This window comes from Bos grunniens, chromosome 19 (assembly GCF_055505025.1).
Source record: "Bos grunniens cultivar Pamir isolate PY7600 chromosome 19, Bosgru_T2T1.0, whole genome shotgun sequence".
NCBI classification, from domain to species: domain Eukaryota; kingdom Metazoa; phylum Chordata; class Mammalia; order Artiodactyla; family Bovidae; genus Bos; species Bos grunniens.
The window spans coordinates 50,746,799-50,767,371 of record NC_141183.1 but is presented as its reverse complement, the minus strand read 5'-3'; the positions used below and the strand labels follow the sequence as shown (position 1 = coordinate 50,767,371).

Below are 20,573 nucleotides of genomic sequence, written 5' to 3'. Positions count from 1 at the left end.
GTTGGACTTAAAACAGCCTACTGGGGAAAAAATTCCATTTTAAAACCCGTTTTATGTTAATTTGACTTACTTTTCATTTCATTTTAGGTATAATGTGTTTGTTTTTCAGAGTTTTGTTTTAGGTAGTTGTTAGCAGTATAACTGAGAAATTAAAACATATCCTTAGAAGTTGCATTTTCAGGATGAGCTAACTAACTGCCTAGAAGAGAAGACTGAGGTTTTATGATCTTGTTTGATTTGACTCTCAGTGGAGGAATCAGACATCATTGATCTGGAGAAACGCTATTGGTTGCTGAAGGCTCAATCCCGAACTGGACGATTCGATTTAGAGACATTTGGCCCATTGGTTTCACCACCAATTCGTCCATCTCTAAGTGAAGGTAGGAATCATTCTGTTTCTATGATGTTCCTTGCTTAAACACACATGAGACCAGCTTTTATTTCTAACCAGTATATCTTAACTCTAAAAGGCCATAATGTTACAGGTTTGCAGGTTTCTTGCAAATAGTTCGGTGGGGAGGAAAATTAAATTGGGAATTAAGATTATAGTCTTGAGCGTCCTATTCTACTTATGTAACCTTGCATAAGTCAGTTTAGCTCCCTCATCGGTACATTTGTGCTAATTAGTCGCTCAGTCATGTTTGACTCTTTGACCCCATGGACTGTAGCCTGCCAGGCTCCTCTGTCCGTGGGATTCTCTAGGCAAGAATACTGGCGGGGGATGCCATGCCGTCCTCCAGGGAATTTTCCCAACGCAGGGACCAAACTAGGTTCTCTTGTGGCTCCTGCATTGGCAAGCAGGTTCTTTACCACTAGGGCCACCTGGGAAGCCTCCCTCTCACCTGTATATTCTCATATGTAAAATGTTTTGACCATGACAGTGGTTATGAAACTGTACTCCTGTGGGTGCCTCAGAAACTCACTCCTATAGTCCAGGGATTAGGGAGGTGGCCACTGAGCAGGGAAAGCTCTGGACTTCCACATACAGCCCCGCCTCTTCCTCAGCTCAAGAACCTCCACAATTTTTCTTTCACATAAGAAAGTTCACTGGGGAATTCCCTGACGGTCCAGCAGTTAGGACTCCTCGATTTCACTGCCAAGGGCCTGGGTTCAATTTCTGGTTGAGAAGTAGGATCCTGTGTGTGGCACAGCAAAAATTAAAAAAAAAGAAGAGAAAGGTGCCACTGTTGTGTCACTCCTTCCCCCACCCAAAAAAAGATTAGGAAACCACTGGACTGGTCCATATCTACAGTTCTCGCTTAGCCCTAAATTTCTCATTGCTATCACTTAAAAAGATGGAAATGTAAACAGTAGTTGTCGGGTGATATCACAAAAACCACATATGGTGTCTGAATACTTGGGTTTTCTTTCTGGTCCAGACCTTGTTAAACTTTGTTTTGGCAAGTTGTTTAACTCCTCCTTAGCTATGATTTTCCTACTCTTTAACTGAGGGCACAGAAGTAGAGTCTTGTAGACTATCTGTATTCTTCACATTCCCTGTGTATTTCGGAAATACTTGTTAGGGGAACCAGAAGAGATAGGACATCACCTACTTCAGAGGTGCAGTTGTGTTTTTAACCTTTTTAGAATTAGAGAGTGATAAGTCATTTTATTTGAAAATAAAATTATTTCATTTCTATGTCATATAAAAAGTTTGAAAACCACAGATTATATTATAAATTCCCTTTTATTTCTGAAATTTAAAATATTTATATTATCAAGTAGCACAAAGAAGACTGCAATACAGAATTTCTTTCTCTTATACTGTATTACTTTTTTTTTGCCTCATGAAAGAGCTTAATGGAGCTTATTAATAACAGCACAGTATATCTTTGATATGCAGTTCAACTTTTCTTCTTTTTTCCTTTTTCTTCTCATTCTTTCCAAATAAGGATAGTTGTGGTCTCTGGCTTTTCTTTTTTTTCGGTTCTTAATTTTTTTAATTTGTTTCTACTTTTTACATACTATAGTCATTTTTAGCTATAGGATTTGATATAAGATAGAGACAGGCAGGCAAACAGAACCAAACACTAAATGATAGTAATGTATTTTGCAGTCTGTTAAAAAGTTAAGTTTTATAATTATATCAGGAAAAAAAAACCTTCCTGAGACAGTGGGAGCTATTGATAAACTTTTATTTTTAATTCAGTAGTTTATGGGAAAAAGTCATGCCTCCTTTCATAAACATGTCATTAACATTAGGAAATTTGTTGATTCTGATTTATGTTGTCTTTTCCTATTTTACAGGTTTGTTTAATGCTTTTGATGAAAATCGTGACAATCACATAGATTTTAAGGAGATATCCTGTGGGTTATCAGCCTGTTGCAGAGGACCTCTTGCTGAAAGACAAAAATGTGAGTGTGTTAAACATTATCACAAAATTTGCAAACGATACCGAGAAAAATATCAGCATTCATTCATGTAGAAATCATCTGTGGATTAAGGCTTAAATTTTCATTACTTTGGCAAATATCTATGTTGAAGTTCTAGTGAGGTCACTGTAAGGATTTAGTCATCTTTTTTTTTTTTTTTTTTTACTGTGGAGTGATTTGGAATCTTTGTCATTAGTAATGGGGTTGATTTTCCAGATGAAGGTGCAGTTCATAATAAATGAACTACATCGATCATGATATCTTTGAAAATGTTAAGCACTTAGAAAATATTTTCTGGTAGTCTATATAGAAAATTTTGTATCTTACATGACTTGAATTATAGTTTATTTTCTGTCACTTCTATACATTAATATTTTATTAACAAAATGAAATTTATGATCAAAACACAATTTTATTAAATACTAAAAGTCTTTTAAACCTACTAAAAATGTTATGCCATAATTTATAAGCATTAGTATATTGCTTTAATAAATCTTAACCATATTTGAGAAAATGTAAGTTTACATTTAATTGGAATCTAATTCTAATATATTTACAAAAGTCATTATCTCTCTGTCTTTCAAAAATACAGTTTCACAAATGTTGCCTATTTTGGCTATGCTACTTGTTAGATTTCTTTTTTCTTCTTTGATATGGTATACTATTATTCCAGCATGATTTTATGATAGATTATTTGTTTCCATTAAAGTTCAAATACTAAATAAAGAGACTGACATCTTTGCTTCTCAGTTGAGGTTTATTATTGCCTTAAAATTTTTTAAAAATTGTTTTTTGCTAGTGCAAGTTAATAAGCTAGAGTGATTCATTTGATGTTAATTAGCAAATGTTAGTATTTCTAATTGTTCAGTTCAGTCGCTCAGTTGTGTCCGACTCTTTGCAACCCCATGAATGGCAGCACACTGGGCCTCCCTGTCCATCACCAACTCCCGGAATTTACCCAAACTCATGTCTATCGAGTCGGTGATGCCATCCAGCCATCTCATCCTCTGTCATCCCCTTCTCCTCCTGTCCCAAATCCCTCCCAGCATCAGGGTCTTTTCCAATGAGTCAACTCTTCGCATGAGGTGGCCAAAGTATTGGAGTTTGAGCTTCAACATCAGTCCTTCCAATGAATACCCAGGACTGATCTCCTTCAGGATGGACTGGTTGGATCTCCTTGCAGTCCAAGGGACTCTCAAGAGTCTTTTCCAACACCACAGTTCAAAAACATCAATTCTTCAGTGCTCAGCTTTCTTCACAGTCCAACTCTTTCTAATTGTTAGCCTGTTGTAGATAAACAAAAAATTGAAGAGTTGAACTTGTTCCTTGGCAAAAAAAAAAAAAAAAAATAGTTGAGTGTACCTTTAATTACACTGGAGAGGGAAAATCTTTGTATGGTTATCTCTTAGTATCAGCTGGGAGTTGGTTCTGGGACCCCTCTAGGACACCAAAATCCATGAATACTCAATTTCTTATATAAAATGGCATAGTGTTTGCATATATAAACTACATATATATTCTTATGTACTTTAAATCATCTCTAGGTTACTTATAATACCTAATGCAATGTAAATAGTTGTAAATACAATGTAGATGCTGTATAAATAGTTGCCAGTGTGTGGCAAATTCAAGTTTTACTCTTGGAAACTTCCTGAAGATTTTTTTAAAATTTTTATATATTTTTGTTTTGTGGTTGAATCTGGGAACGTGGAACCCCTTGGTATGGAGGGCCAAATGTACCAGCTTGTGTTGATTCTTAATATAGATGGAATATTTTCAGCATTGTGAGAATCAATTCTGAAATGATCAGTTTAAAATATTGAAAATTAAAGGCTTGAATTACCACCTCAAAATCTGCAAGATAATGTATAGTAACTTTCAGTTCAGTTCAGTTGCTCAGTCGTGTCCGACTCTTTGCTACCCCATGAATTGCAGCACACCAGGCGGCCCTGTCCATCACCAACTCCCGGAGTTCACTCAGATTCACATCTATCGAGTCGGTGATGCCATCCAGCCATTTCATCCTCTGTCATCCCCTTCTCCTCCTGCCCCCAATCCCTCCCAGCATCAGAGTCTTCTCCAATGAGTCAACTCTTTGCATGAGGTGGCCAAAGTATTGGAGTTTCAGCTTTAGCATCAGTCCTTCCAAAGAACACCCAGGACTGATCTCCTTTAGGATGCACTGGTTGGATCTCCTTGCAGCCCAAGGGACTCTCAAAAGTCTTCTCCAACATCACAGTTCAAAAGCATCAATTCTTTGGCGCTCAGCTTTCTTTATAGTCCAACTCTCACATCCATACATGACTACTGGAAAAACCATAGCCTTGACCAGACAGACCTTTGTTGGCAAAGTAATGTCTCTGCTTTTCAATATGCTGTCTAGGTTGGTCGTAACTTTTCTTCCAAGGAGTAAGCGTCTTTTAATTTCATGGCTCCAATCACCATCTGCAGTGATTTTGGAGCCCCAAAAAATAAAGTCTGACACTGTTTCCAGTTTCCCCATCTATCTCCCATGCAGTGATGGGACCAGATGCCATGATCTTAGTTTTCTGAATGTTGAGCTTTAAGCCAACTTTTTCACTCTCCTCTTTCACTTTCATCAAGAGGCTTTTTACTGTAGTAAATTGGATCTTATTAATATTTTTCAGTTTATAAGGAATTTAGCTCTAGATTTAGAGGCAGGATAAGGTTCTCCAGCCTGGCTAATGATTTGGAGAGAGAGACTTAGAAATGTGTGCAGGAAGCCCTACAAGTTCAGAGGACTTCCATGACATAGTCTGCTCCAGATGAAAATTTAATCCAGAATGTACTTGCTTGAGAAACTTTGTAATTTTACTAGGGCAGCTTCTAGTAATATGTATTGTACTTCAAAGTATAAAAGTGATTTCCCTCCAAAAGAGTTTCTTTTGTTTAGTTTGTTTCAAGGTGTTTGATGTTGACCGTGATGGAGTTCTCTCCAGGGTTGAGCTGAGAAACATGGTTCTTGCACTATTAGAGGTCTGGAAGGACAACCGCACTGATGATATACCGGTAAATTCTGCTTGTATATACATTTTGGTGCATGTAAACTTCACACCAACAGGAAAATGCAGTGAATAAAATTTTTAAAGAGATCAAGAATAAAGGATTTGCTTTGACTTCTAGTTGCTATATTATGCTACTCAAAATATCTGTAGTTAAAAGTACAAAATTGGGAAGAGAATTTGCCTTAGAAAATTTAATAAACTGAATGTATTGTAAATATTTGACCAAAATATATACTTTTGTTATTGTTTGGTCACTAAGTTGTGTTTGACTCTTTTGCAACCCTGTGGACTGTAGCCTGGCTAGGCTCCTGTGTCCATAGGATTTCCCAGGCACCAATACTGGAGTGGGTTGTCATTTCCTTCTCCATAGGATCTTCCCAACCAAGGGACTGAACCCATGTCTTCTGCATTGGCAGGCAGGTTCTTTACCTCTGAGCCACCAGGGAAGCCCAACATCATATACTTAGTCACTGACTAATAAAAATGATAATCTGCTTTTTTTCTAATTACTTCTTTGGGTTTCTGTTTTTACAGGAATTACACATGGATCTATGTGACATTGTAGAAGGCATATTGAATGCACATGACACCACGAAGGTGAGTGCACCTGGGACTGACTTCTTTCTAAAAATACCTCATACTTTGAATTGGTATATGTAGCTGGTATATATATTTAAATCTCTTGTACGTTGTCTCAACCAAGTGCTTATTTGGACCAGTGGTTACAGTCCCTCCAAGCTGTCTCTAAAGACAGCCCATTCCGTATTTCCAATTTTAGTATATGTGCTGTCGAAGCAAGCAAAGCCTATTCCACCTTTAAACAACTCCGCTGAAGTGTTATATACATAAAAACATTTATATTTTATAAGGTAGGCATGTTATAAAAATTAAGTAAACACAGCCCATGCAATCTACAGTTTATAATCTGTATTTCTCCCATTTTAATAAGTTATAGAAAGGCTAACCTTGTACTGAGCAAAGGAAATGCTGGTAAAATGAAAACACATTGTATGATTCCATTTATATGAAGTTTGAGAATAGGGACAAAACCAGCAAATGGTAATAGGTGTTACAACAGTGGTTTTGCAGATGAGTGATTCAACTGGGAAGGGCCATAAGGAGATAATGGAAATGACTATCTTAATCTGGATACATACATTGTTTTACAAAATTTCTAAAGTAATACTGGTAAAGGTCTCTTCTGAGTTCTTTAATAGCATCCAGAATAACCATGTAATAGAAATAAGCATGTACTTTACAAATAATAAATTCTTGAACTTAGTTTGACAACATTTATTAGTTAGGGATATTATAATAGGTTTTCTCCTGTAGCTTGCTGTGGTTTTCATACAGAATGTATGAAAAATGTAATTTTTAGTACACTTTGAAACCAAAAAAGAGTAACATTAAATTATATTTTAGGGAAATGTAATATAGATACTCATTTTTTATTTTTATTAAGTTCTTTTCAATCTCTAAGAATTCTGATGAAGTTGCTAAATATTTCTAAGAAGGGGGTCTTAGAAAATTGTTAGGATTTTATAAACACTTCGACCACTTGAGTTTGTATTTGCGTCAACCTGGGGCCTTTTGTAGGTTCCATAGGTAACGTATGAACCAGAAGATAATGTGAGTTATTTCCCAGGTGTTGTTGAAAGAAGAAGATGGTTGGTGATAAATTATCCTCATTGCCATTGACTACTTTAATGAAAACTTTTAAACTTATCCTGGCTGGCCTATTTCTCAGATGAACAGATAGCACCTGCCTTAAATTGTTGGATTTCTTTCAGACAAATAATCATTAGAAGTTTAATAAACCAGATTTTACTCAAATAAAAAATGAGGGCATTCTTAATATGAGGTCTTTTAAAATACTGTTTCTCTTTCAGATGGGTCATCTTACTCTAGAAGACTATCAAATCTGGAGTGTGAAAAATGTTCTTGCCAATGAATTTTTGAATCTACTTTTCCAGGTATGTTTAAGGTAAATGACAAGTACAGAGGGCAGTGATACCAGTAGTTCTTCATCTTTTCCATTACGTAGTAGTTAACTGCCATCTAAGCTACAAAACCATATATTATAAAAAAAACTACATTATCCTATATACTACCTGAAAGATGGTGAGATAAAGCATGAGTGCCTACTGAAGTTTCTCAAAGTCATGAGAAGTTAGGAGAGTGGAATATAGCTGATCATGTTTATCTTAAAACTCGTCACAGAGCAGAATGTAGACACAGAGAATAATTTAAATTGTGAAAGCCATTATAATTGCTATTTTTCTTCAAAGACCCCTCCTAATAAGGCCGTGGAACAGAGATGGTTCACAAATAGGCACCTGTAAATTTTTCACAAAATATTCAATCTTTCCAGTTAAGAGATTATCTTAGATGCAAAGTTATTTCTTTTTTTTTTCTAATTCTTTATAAGGTCCAAAAAAGATCAAAGGAGAAGGAAGAAAGAATAGCTGCTAGGAATGAGCAGCCAGATTTTAACTGTTTTCCCAGTTAAAATAGGTCTCTTGCTCCCATTTTAAAAAATAGTTTATGAAAAAAATAAATAAATAAATAATAGTTTATGGTTTCCATTTTTCATAGTTTTTCATAAATACGTAAGTTGACTTAATAGTGATATTTTAGATTCTCCTTATTTTCCTTTCCTTGTAAAAGCACCCCTGTGAAAGTCAGAAAAGTTTGGTATCTTTGTCTTTATCATGATCTTCCATTATAAATAAAGAGGTCTATGACATAACTGTTAGAATAAATGGAAATTGAACTCTTCCTAGTGGATAATTACTAACTAATGTATATTTAAAGCATATGCAATCTGATACGCTTATAATAGCCATTTAAATCATTCAGCTACTCCACTATCAGTTTTCAACAGGAATTTAAGTTGATGGCTTTGGAAAATAAAAAATGTACAAAAGTAATATAAATCACTACTGTAAACAGAAATGACTTACTTGATAATATGAAAATTGATGAGCTCTTTTTTTAATCTCACTTAAAATAATATTCTCAAATTTTAAGTCATAATTAATTATATAAACATTTCGACCACTTGAGTTTGTATTTGCGTCATCTTGTAGTTCTCAGGCAGCAAAGCATTTTGAATTTTTGTATTGGCTTGACTATTTTCTCATGCTTATCAGGGACTTGCTGTGAAAGTATTTTCCTGTGATTCTAATTTATAAATAAACGAATGCTTGAGATTTGTTTCTGTATGTCAGTGTTTCCAGCATTATATTAAACAGTTGAAAGATTTTTTCATTGAGTACCCATTTACCCATCATCTACCTTTTACTGTGCTCACTTTATCCCATATTTAGACATGCTTTTAAAACTTTACGTTCACTTAATATATGTGTAAACAGATTGCCCTGAGTTATCCCCATGGATCCAGTCTAATCACACTAATCCTTAGAAGTGGAAAACTTTTCCCAGCTATGGTCAGAGAAAAAGAGATGGCATTGGGAGCAGGGCTAGAGAGGTGCAGATCTGTTAGCTTTGAAGGTAGAGAAAGAGCCATGAGCATAGGATTGTGGGTGAATTTTAGACACTGGAAAACGGAAGGAAGCATATTCTTCCTTTGACCTCCAGAAAGGAATACCACCCTGTTGCCATCTTGATTTTAGCCTGGAGAGATCTCTACCTTACTTTTGACCTGCATAACTGTAAAATAATAAATTTGTGTTGTTTTAAGCTATACATTTTGTGATAATTTATTACAACAGTAATAAAAATCCAGTACAGAGGGAGATAACCCATATTTATTGATTGGAAGGCTCAATGTGTTAAAGGTATCAGTTCCCCTTCAGTTGACTTAAAGATTTGTGCACTCAAAATCAGAATCCCCAGAAGCTCGTTTTTGTCACTGAGATTTTATAGAACATGACCAGAGGATTCTAAGTACACAGAAAAGTACAAGGGTCAAAAATATAGCAAAGAAGAAATTCAGGACAATGGATTTATATTACCAGATATTAGAACTTTTTATAAAATAGCAAGTGTTACAACAATGTGAAGTCTGCATAAAGTTAGATCAACCAATGGAACAACATTGAGTGTTCTTACACAGACCTACGTAGGTGTGATCATTTGATTTATAACAAAGAAGACATTGCATTGCGGATGAGAAGGGGTGGTCTTTTCAGTAAGTGGTACTGGATTAATTAGTATTCCTGTGGGAAAAACTATGCATCATTATTCATCCCATTACATGAAAAATAATTTTAGACCCTGTTACACAAAGTGAAGTAAGTCAGAGAAAAACAAATATTGTATATTAACGCATATATATGGAATCTAGAAAAACAGCACTGATGAACCTGTTTGCAGGGAAGCAATAGACATGCAGATGTAGAGAACAGAACTGTGCCACAGCAAGGGAAGGAGAGGGTAGAATGAATTGAGAAAGTAACATTGACATATATACACTGTCAGGTATAAAATAGATGGCTGGTAGGAGGCTGCGGTAGAGCACAGGGAGCCCAGCCTGGTACTCTGTGATGACCTATAAGGGTTGGATGGGAGCGGGAAGGGAGGCTTAGGATGGAAGGGCTGTGTGTGTAATTATGACTGATTTGGGCTTCCCTGGTGGCTCAGACAGTGAAGAATCTGCCTGCAACGCAGGAGACCCAGGTTCGATCCCTGAGTCAAAAAGATTCCCTAGAGAAGGGAATGGCTACCCACTCCAGTATTCTTGCCTGTAGAATTCCATGGACAGAGGAGCCTGGCGGGCTACAGTCTGTGGGGCTGCAAAGAGTCAGACACAACTGAGCAACTAATGTGGCTGGTTCACACTGTTGTACAGTGGAGGCCAGTGCAGCATTGTAAAGCAGTTATCCTGCAGTTAAAAATAAACAAATTTTTTAAAAGTAATTTTAGGTAGATTATAAATCTTAATAAATTTAGAAAGTAAAGAATAAATAAAGTGTCTAGAAAATAACATAGATATTGAATGACTTTGAGGTTGCAAAGAGTTCTTAAACAGCGCAGAGCACGCCAAGCACAAAAAAAGTTTTAAGTTGGACTTCAGTAAAATTAAGAATTCTTTTTTTCAAGAGATGCCATTAAGAAAATAATAAGAATTTATTTGCTTTACTTGTGTCCAGCAAAAGACTTATGTATAGAGCATGTGTGTGCTAGTCGCTCGGTCATGTTCAACTCTTTTTGACCCCCTGCACTGTAGTCCGCCAGGTTCCTCTGTCCATGGAACTCTCCAGACAAGAATACTGGAGTGGGTTGCCATGCCCTTCTCCAGGGGAATCTTCCTGACCCAGGGATTAAACCAATGTCTATTACATCCCCTGCATTGGCAGGCATGTTCTTTACCACTAGTGCCACCTGGGAAGCCCATCTAGGGCATACAAAGAACAAAAATCAATGGGAAACAAGGCAGAAGCTTAATATTAAAATGTACAAAAAACTTGAATGGGTGCTTCACAAAAGAGAATATCCAAATAGCTAATAATTATGAAAGGGGGCTAACTTCTTTAGTCATAATGAAAATACATATTAAAATTGTACTTGGAATACCATTAGACATCCACTAGAATGGTTAGCCTTGAAGTGATAATGAAGCATTGTTGAAGATAAGAAAGTGTAACTTTCACATTGCCAGAAGGAATATAAATTCTTGCAAGTATTGGCTGTTTTTATATATACTCTATAGAAACTTGTATATCTGAACACCAAAAGACGTAGAATAAGTTCTTCTAATCACTTCTTATTACAGCCCCAAACAGAAAATGACCTAACTCTACCTGTCAACAATAAATACATAAAAGTTAATGGTGATACTTGCATACACATGGTTTAGTTTAAAGCAATAAAAATAAATATATTACTGCTACATACAACCACATCAAGGAATCTTACACAATATGGAATGGAAAATACTGGACCAGAAAAGCAGACAAAAAGCAATCCATGGTGTGGAATTCAGGGTAGTGAATACATCAAAGGGTACTTAGTGTCTGGGAAGGAACTCAAAGTAGAACTTCGGGGTAGGTAGCAATGTTCTGTTTCTTGACTAGATGAAGGTCGTGTGAAACTAACACAACATTATAAATCAACTATACTTCAATTTAAAAACCTTTAAAAAGTATTGTCTCAACAATAAAACAATGAACTATTGATAAATGGATGAGTCTCATAAACCTAATTTATGTTACTGTTAAGTAAATTTTACCTCAAAAGGTAAACAAAATTATAAACAGGCAGGCTGATATATTTACAGGGAGCTGTACTAATGTCTATAACTTACTTTGAAATACATGCAACAATTAAGATGGATTAATAGATGAATTGAGGGATGGATAGATGAAGTATAATGTTAATGTCAGAATTAGGTAATGAGTATGAGGTGTTCAGTGTAAATTTGTTTCAACTTTTCTGTATTTTTGAAATTTTTCATGATAAAATGGTGGGGGGTGGGGAATAACTTCTTTTATAATGATTTAGAGAAGGCAAATAAATGAGGAGAAAATGAGCCTTAAAAAGCATACTTAGAACTTCCGTGGTGGTCCAGTGGTTAAGAATCTGCCTGCCAATGCAGGAGACGCAGGTTCTCTCCCTGGCCTGGGAAGATTCCACATGCTGTGGAGCAGCTAAGCTGTGGGCCACCGCTGCTGTTTCTGCGTGCCACAACTACTGAAGCCCACTCACCCCAGAGGCCACGCCCCACAACAAGAAAAGTCTCACCCACAGTGAGAAGCCTGTGCACTGCAAAAGAGAGTCGCCCTCGCTCACCTCAGCTAGAAAAAGCCCAGGCAGCAACAAAGACCGGGCATACCAAAAATTTTTTTAAAAATTCTTTTTTTTTTAAAGCATATTTAGCGCTAGTAGCATTAATGTTCTTCTTAGAGCTATTTAAGTTGAAATGCTACCTTTATCCTTCATTTCCGGTATCCTTTTCGTCTCCCCTTTACCTTTCTACCCAAGTGCCGTAGTATGCTCTTCAGATTTCAGGAAAGAAGATAATATTCTCTGTGTGAGATAATTAAGGTATATAGCATTAATGAAACATTCTAAAAAGTAGTTTTTTCCTTCCTTTCTTTCTCCTTTTCTTCCTTTCTCTCTCTCTCTTTTTTTCCCTCCTATCACAGAGATTTGGAAATTGCTTCCATTGAAATGATTTATTTCTTTAAAAAAAACACACAAACTTTAAAGTTCAGATTTGCTCAAGTGGATCATTGGTAATTCATCAGCCAAAAGCTATTGCTAGTTTAGGTTCCCGTCTAGAAGTGGATATTACATAGAGAATGTGAAATATTATATGGTCCAGTCATTGGCACCAGTGAAGTTTAATTTACCATTTTATTTCTAGGTATGTCACATAGTTCTGGGGTTAAGACCAGCTACTCCAGAAGAGGAAGGACAAATTATTAGGTAAGTTTATAGATACAGTCTGTGTATATTTTCATTAAATAGTTAAAATTTCTGACATCTGAAATATATTGTTACTGTGATGACTTGGTATATTGTATGTGTTCTGAAAGAATTCCCCCCTCTAAGTTAATTAAGGCACCCATCACCATCATATATCTTAAAATGAAAATTTGTACCTTTTTACCAGTCTCTCTCCCAGCTCCTGGCAGCCTCTTTTCTATTCTGTTTCTGAATTCAACTTTTTTTTGGATACCATGCAGTATTTGTCTTTCTCTGTCCGGCTTATTTCATTTAAAATAATACCCTCAAGCTTCCTCTGTGTGTTTTTGTAAAGACATGATTTCCTATTTTGAAAGGCTGAATAAAATTCCATTTTATATATTCATAAACAGCACATTTTCTTCATCTTTTCATCCACTTTTGGACACTTGGATTGTTTCCATGCCTTGGCTATTGTGAGTAATGTTGCAGTGAATGTGAGAGTAGAGCTGTCTCTTCAAGCTGATGAAGCGATCCATATCAAGACACATTACCATTAGGTTGTCAAAACCCAGAGACAGAGCTTTTAAAGCAGTAGCAGCATAAAGATACCTGTGTGTATCCTTCATAAAATTTAAATCGCTGAAAGAAAAAGAACACTGTAGCCAAGAATTCTATATCCCGAAAAAATATTTCTTCAAGAGTGATTTGGATTTTGAAATGAATTCTTATATAGAACAGAAGCAGTAGAAGAAAGAATAGGTAAATTTGGCTTCATGTAAATTAAAAACTTGTTCTTCAAAGGGCATTGTCAAGAAACTGAAAAGAAAATCTACGGACTGAGACATAATATTTGTAAATCATAGATCTGACAAGAATCTAGTAACTAGAATATATAAAGAACTCCTACAACTCATCAACCAAAATATAACTCAATTTTAAAACGGGCAAGGGACTTCAATGCACATTTCTCCAGAGATGATTTATACAAATGATATACACATGGTTGTCCAGCAGTTGAAAAGATGCTCAAAATCGTTTGTCATTAGGAAAATGCAACTCAAAACCACATGAAATTCCACTTTGTACCTACTAGGATGTTTGTGATTTTGATGTAGAGAATTTGGGATTCTCATTGCGTCACTGGTAGAGTTTGTAAAATGGTGTAACTGCTATAGAAAACAAGTTAGTATTTCCTCAAAATTGCAATTATCACATAACTCAGTAATTCCCTTCTAGGTATTTATCTAAAAAATTGAAAATAGACACTAAAATGCTTGTACCCAGATCTTCCTGTTAGCACTGTTCACAATAGCCATAAGGTGGGAATAGCCCAAATATCAATCAGTAAGGTGAATGGATAAACAAAATGTATATATATGCCATGAAATATCACTCAGCCATAAAAAGAAATGATGTACTGATACATGATATGACATGGATGAACCTCGCAAATGAAAGAAGCTAGACAACAAGAGGTGACGTATTATACAATTCCATTTGTATGAAATATCCAAAAGAGGTAAAACTAAACTATCAGTACAGAAAGCAGATTGGTGATTGTTAAGGGCTAGGGGAAAGGAGTAACAGAAAATAACTGCTTAGCTGTGGTGTATCAAATTGTTTTGGAAAAGTTAGCATAACATAAAATTAACCATTGTAAAGCATATATAATATTCAGTGGCATTTAGTACAATCAGAATGTGCAGAGACCACCTTATGTTATATGAATTTCTTCTCAATAAGAATAGTGTTTTTAAAAATCACATTGTGACACCACTTCACACTCACTAGATGTGTAATAGAAAAGACAGACAATAACAAGTGTTAGTGAGAATGTGGAGCAACTACAACCCTCATACAATAATGATGGGGAAGTTAAATGGTACAGCTGCTTTGGAAAACAGTTTGCCAGTTGCAGATTATCGGGTATTAGGTAGATAAGCAAAACATACACCAACACCCTGTGGAAAATTACTCAGTAATAATAAAAAAAAAAACACAAAGTAATAGTATCTGCTCCAACATAGATGAACTTCAAAAACATTATGCTAAGTAAAAGAGGTCCGATGCAGGAGACCATGTGTTATAACATTCCATTTATTTATTTAATTCCCTTGCCCATTTTAAAATTGTGAAATGTTCAGAAATGGCAATCCACTTCAGTATTCTCGCCCAGGAAATCCCATGGACAGAGGAGCCTGACTGGTACAGTCCATGCATGGGGTCCCAAAAGAGTCAGACAGGATTTAACAACTATACAACAATATATCTAATATAGAAAGAACTCTTAAAAATCACAGTTAAAAAAATACCCCCAAAAAATGTGTAGAAAAAAAGGACAAAAGACATGAATAAACAATTCACAAAAAAGCTATATAATGGCCCATCGTCATATGAAAGAATCAAATTGACTTTATAATAAGAGAAGTACAAACCAAAGCTACCCTGAGACATCATTTGTCTCTTTTGCACATTGACAAAAAATAATTTTGACAAGCCACTCTGATGGCAGTACTGGGAGAACAGGCATTGTTAAACCCTGCTATCAGGAGTGTGTGACTCAGACAATAAAGAATCCACTTGCAATCCAAGAGATCTGAGTTAGATCCTTGGGAAGATCCCCTAGAGAAGGGAACGGCTATCCACTCCCATTATTTTTACCTGCAGAATTCAATGGATAGAGGAGCCTGGTGTGGGCCACAGTCCATGGGGTCACAGAGAGTCAGGCATAACTGTGTGACTTTTTAAGAGATAGAAAATAAACTAGTGGTGTCATGAGGCTGAGGGCAGTAATTTGACTAAAAAAAATGACTAAAAATAAAACATAAGATGTCTTCTGGGGGTATCTGAAATAATCTAAAATTGGATTGTGGTAATGGTTGCACATGTCTGTAAATTTACCAAAATCATTGAGTTCTAGACTCAATTCAGATAACTTGTATGTTATTAAATTATTCCTCAGTGAAGCTGTTTTTGAAACATCAGTTGGAGGCTTAATAGTGGTATTATGACTCCTGAAATTGGCTTATCAGTGTTTCACTAATTTAATATGTGGCCATTTCCCAAGTATATCTGTTTCATGCTTTTCCTTTGAAAAGTTTCTAATGATAACTTGTGAGTGTATGGTCATCTGTTTTACACACCATTTGATGTACTGAATTTCTTTTGTATGTAGAGGATGGTTAGAACGAGAAAGCAGGTATGGTCTGCAACCAGGACACAATTGGTTTATCATCTCTATGCAGTGGTGGCAGCAGTGGAAAGAATATGTCAAATATGTAAGTAAGATTCCTATTTATCTACATTTAAAATAAGATTTTTAGCTCCATCAGACTTTGTGTGACTACTGGACAGTAATAAAATGCTCCAACCTAGAAAAAGATTTAAAGGTGAAAGAAATGATGCTTGCTAAGGACCAACCTGCTCTTCTAAAAAGCAAGTTCCAGAGCAAGTAATAGATTCACTAAGAAATCAAGTACTATATACTTAGTATTTATAGCACATTATGAAAACAAAAGTGTGAGACTGTAATTCTCACTTGGATGGTGGTTAGCAATTCTGATTACATAGCAGAATCACATAGAAAGCTTAAAAAAAAAACATTCCTGAGCAAATAAATTTATAAAGCATAATTGGAGAAAGGGATTTAATTAATTTAAATGTCATTTTTATATAATGAAAATTTTCTTTTGAAATCTAATTTAAATGAAATGCATTTTGCTGTCAGAAAATCTGTGAGAAGATCAATATATCTTTAATGATTTGCCAAGAGGTCTACAAACTGAAGTCCAAACATATGATTAATAATTTAAATACTCAGGCCTAATTCACAGGCCATAGGTCAGTGTGATTCTATTGTTCTGTTGTCCATACAGTTATGACTTATTTAGTTAATAGTTGAATTTAAAATACTAATGGCTCCAAATCCATACTTAATGTAGTTGCCAGTTTTTAATCATTTGTATACTGTGGTCACCATTTTTTTGCCATATAATTTCCATACTATTATTTTCTTAGTTATATAAATAACTTTATCATTTTTATGTAAATAAATATATCTTAATATATCTTATTTTAAATCTTATTTATATCACTATCTTAAATAGAAAATCAGTGTCACATTCCAGAAGTAGAAGATCAAAATAAAAATAAATTTAATGGAAGTAAAGTATATTAAATTCCAAGTAGTATTGCCTTTTGAAGACTGATACTGAGGCCTGTTCTCTGTTAAAAAGAGAAATTATCAAGTATTAGATGGGCATATCAAGTATTCAGTTAGCACATTAACACCAAACTGAGATCCTTTCCTCAAAATAGTCAAAGGACTGGAAGAGAATTGAATAGGGAATAATTTTTTCACTGTGAAGTAGAGTTATTTAAAACCCAACATAATCTGCTACCTTTCATATATTTTAAGAAAGTTAATAATTAATAGAAGATACTAACATTTGGATCTGTAATAAAGACTATGAATCTGTGTCCTTCTGAATTATTTGAAGTTTTAACAATAAAGCTATTTAACTTTTTTTAGTTCAATAGAGTTAATTGGTATGTAGAAAGAAATCTGGGTTTTATTCTCATTCTTCTTGCCACTCTTTTGATTAAATCACTGTAATTTCTTCAGAACTGGCTTTTGAAGAATCTACATATTAATAGTTTTCACCTGGCTTACAGAGGTTAAAGCGTCTGCCTCCAATGTGGGAAACCCGGGTTCGATTCCTGGCTTGGGAAGATCCCCTGGAGAAGGAAATGGCAACCCACTCCAGTATTCTTGCTTGAAGAATCCCATGGACAGAGGAGCTTCGTAGGCTACAGTCCACGGGGTCGCAAAGAGTCGGACACGACCGAGTGACTTCACTTTCACCTGGCTTACAGATCAAAGAGGCAAAAAACATCTAATAAAATATTGATAAAATGTCTCCTTGTTTTGGCTAAAATTAGGGCTTCCCTTGTGGCTCAGATGATAAAGCATCTGCCTGCAATGCGGGAGACCTGGGTTCAGTCCCTGGGTCGGGAAGATCCCCTGGAGAAGGAAATGGCAACCCACTCCAGTACTCTTGCCTGGAAAATTCCACGCACAGAGGAACCTGGTAGGCTACAGTCCATGGGATTGCAAAGAGTCAGACACAACCGAGCAACTTCACAGGGATGCTATAATTGTATAAAAAGAATCTAAAGCTTCCACTGTGCTATTGCTATGCTGTGACTTGGAGTTTCATTCAGTTAGTTACTTTCTAAGTGGTGCCTTCAAGCCCTCCATCCGGATATTCATCAGTTTCATCTACTAAAATTTATGTTGCTGTTTACTGAATACCACTTTACTTCCTCTAGCCATGCTGTCTGTCTCCTCAGATGCCTCTGGGACCTTTTTCTACTGGTTAGCACCTTTAGTCTTTACCTTCACTTAAAAATATCCTGATCTTTTAAAAGGACTCACAGATACATATTCTCATAGCACCTTCCTTTCTGCTTCTCCTCAATCTTAGTTCTCTCTGTTTTTCTGTGTGTTTTTTGTTCACTGATTTTTTTTTTTTTTTCCTTCACAAATAAGCTTAGTAGAAAATAGTTCTATGCAAGCTGCCTCTGCTTCTAGGGCTCTGTGTGTGTTTTCAGTCACTCATACGTGCCTGACTTTTTCTGACCCCATGTACTGCATGTAGTCAGCCAGGCTCCTCTTCCATGGAATTTTTCAGGCAAGGATACTGGAGTGGGTTGCCATTTTCCTCCTCCAGGGCATCTTCCCAACCGACAGAGGGATTGAATCTGCATCTCCTGCGTTGGCAGGCAGATTCTTTACCACTAGTGCCACCTGGGAAGCTGCCTCTCCTGATTTTTCTCTGGTCATCCAGACTCAGTATCCTTCCTAGATTCTTCTGCCACCAATCCTATAAATACTGTTCTCTCCTTATTCTACATATGCCGTATTCTTGTGTTTCCAGAAATCTATATAGTCCCCAATCTATATCTCATCTCATACTCTGTCCTGAGCAATAGACTCAAATGTCCACAGAATCTCAAACCAGAGTAAGCTCATTCCCAAAACAATCCCATTCACTTATACACCTTATCTGATGAAGATGTCAACTCCCATCTAGTCGTCTAAGTCAGCATCTCATGTTCTACTTTGGAATTACCTGTGCCCTTCTTTCATACACAATTAATTGCCACTTTTTTTTTTTTCCTCCTGAATCCATGCTCTCTCTCCATCTCCTTATTTCTGGTTCTAGCTTTATGGTTGAGTATCTCAGCATCTCCTGCCTAAATTATTACAGAAGTCTTCTAACTTGTGTCTCAGTTTTCACTTTCTGCCTGCTTTTTGCACACTATAGAGTTATTTTTAAAACAAAAACTGGATTATACTATCCCCTATTTAGAAGCCTCTCACAGAAAAATCCTGTCAATATAATGTCAAGTGAAAGAAAAAGAAGCAATATGCTGTATTTAAAATGTGTTTTCTGACAACAACCAGAAGGATAGTTTATATTTACTAAATGCCAGGCATTTTACATGTGTCACTCATGTAATCTTCATATAACTCTGAGATACTAATATCCTAGTTTTTACCTATAAAGAAACTGAGGCTTGTAAGTTTATTTTATGAAAGGCTGCATAGCTGGTAGGTCAGTACCCTACCCTTAATTCTAACCGTATCCCCCACATTTATTTTTTATAGATATGTGTATATGTTCAGTCACAAAAAATAAAGGAAACACATCAAAATGTCAACTATAGTTAATGCTAAGTGATGGAATCTGAGTACTTGTGATGTTTAGTTTCTTCATGTTTTTCTGTATTTCCTATAATAACAATGTAATCTTTAATAATAAAAGAATAAATACTATTTAGCTTTTTAATATTGATAAAAACCTTCCATGATTTTCAACTTTCAGCGGAATAAAGTCTAAATTACTTTATGTGGCACAGGGTCGCTTCAGTCTGTTCCCCTTCTACCTTACCAGTTTTACTTATATACACTATTCTTCTTTGAAGAAATTAAAACTCAGTTATACATCCAAATGTTTTAAGTGCCATAGCCAGCCACAGGAGAATTAGAAACAGTAGACAGTTGGGGGATTCATTTTTGAAGGCTGCATAATTGTCAGATTATTGAATTTTACCTCTTAATTTCTGACTTCATGGTTTTTAGGATGCCAGCCCTGTGGTGATTGAGCCATCATCTGTGCTGAATGGAGGAAAATACTCATTTGGAACAACAGTACATCCTATAGAGCAGAGTGAAGATAGAATTGGAGGAGGCAGCCCAAGTTATGTGAACACCACCGAAGAAAAATTTTCAGACAACGTTTCTAGTGCATCTGAAGCCTCAGAAACTGCTGGCAGTGGTCAGTACAACTTATTTTCCATGAGGTTTAGGCAGGGTCATTTCTTAAAGTGGTACAGTTTGTCAGAGAGTATGCTTGGTGGGATATGGGCATCAGGCTTCCATTCACAGAAACAGGTTTTGAATGAAATAGTCAATTAACAGATTCTTGAATATATTAGTAGCTTTACAAAGATGAACTCTTGTATATTATACATCATTAATCTCTCAATTTGAAAATATTTTCACAGTTTTCATTGATGAGGTCAATCTTTCCATATTGTTATTAAATCATTTTGTCAATAAATTTAGATTAGAGAAGCCATTTTTGAAGAAAATCTAAATTTTTATCTCCAGAACTCTAACCATAGCGCACCTTCATTGGATCAAATGCATCCTCATATTAGATTCAGACATTCCAGGCTGGAATTTGGGAGTTATTTTGTCAACATATTTAGAAAGAATTGATAATGTTGCCC

General features: G+C 35.7%; 1 protein-coding gene across 2 annotated transcripts in view; it reads left to right on the top strand.

Moving 5' to 3' along the window:
- The window catches only part of USP32 (ubiquitin specific peptidase 32), a 209,303-nt gene that overhangs the window by 140,489 nt on the left and 48,241 nt on the right, over positions 1-20,573 (top strand). For both annotated transcript variants that reach the window (XM_086360499.1, XM_086360500.1), the window contains exons 6-13: positions 249-380; positions 2,248-2,355; positions 5,288-5,403; positions 5,934-5,996; positions 7,289-7,372; positions 12,730-12,791; positions 15,949-16,051; positions 19,921-20,116. In XM_086360499.1, the coding sequence (XP_086216625.1) occupies positions 249-380; positions 2,248-2,355; positions 5,288-5,403; positions 5,934-5,996; positions 7,289-7,372; positions 12,730-12,791; positions 15,949-16,051; positions 19,921-20,116 (864 nt within the window). The remainder of the gene's footprint in view (positions 1-248; positions 381-2,247; positions 2,356-5,287; positions 5,404-5,933; positions 5,997-7,288; positions 7,373-12,729; positions 12,792-15,948; positions 16,052-19,920; positions 20,117-20,573) is intronic.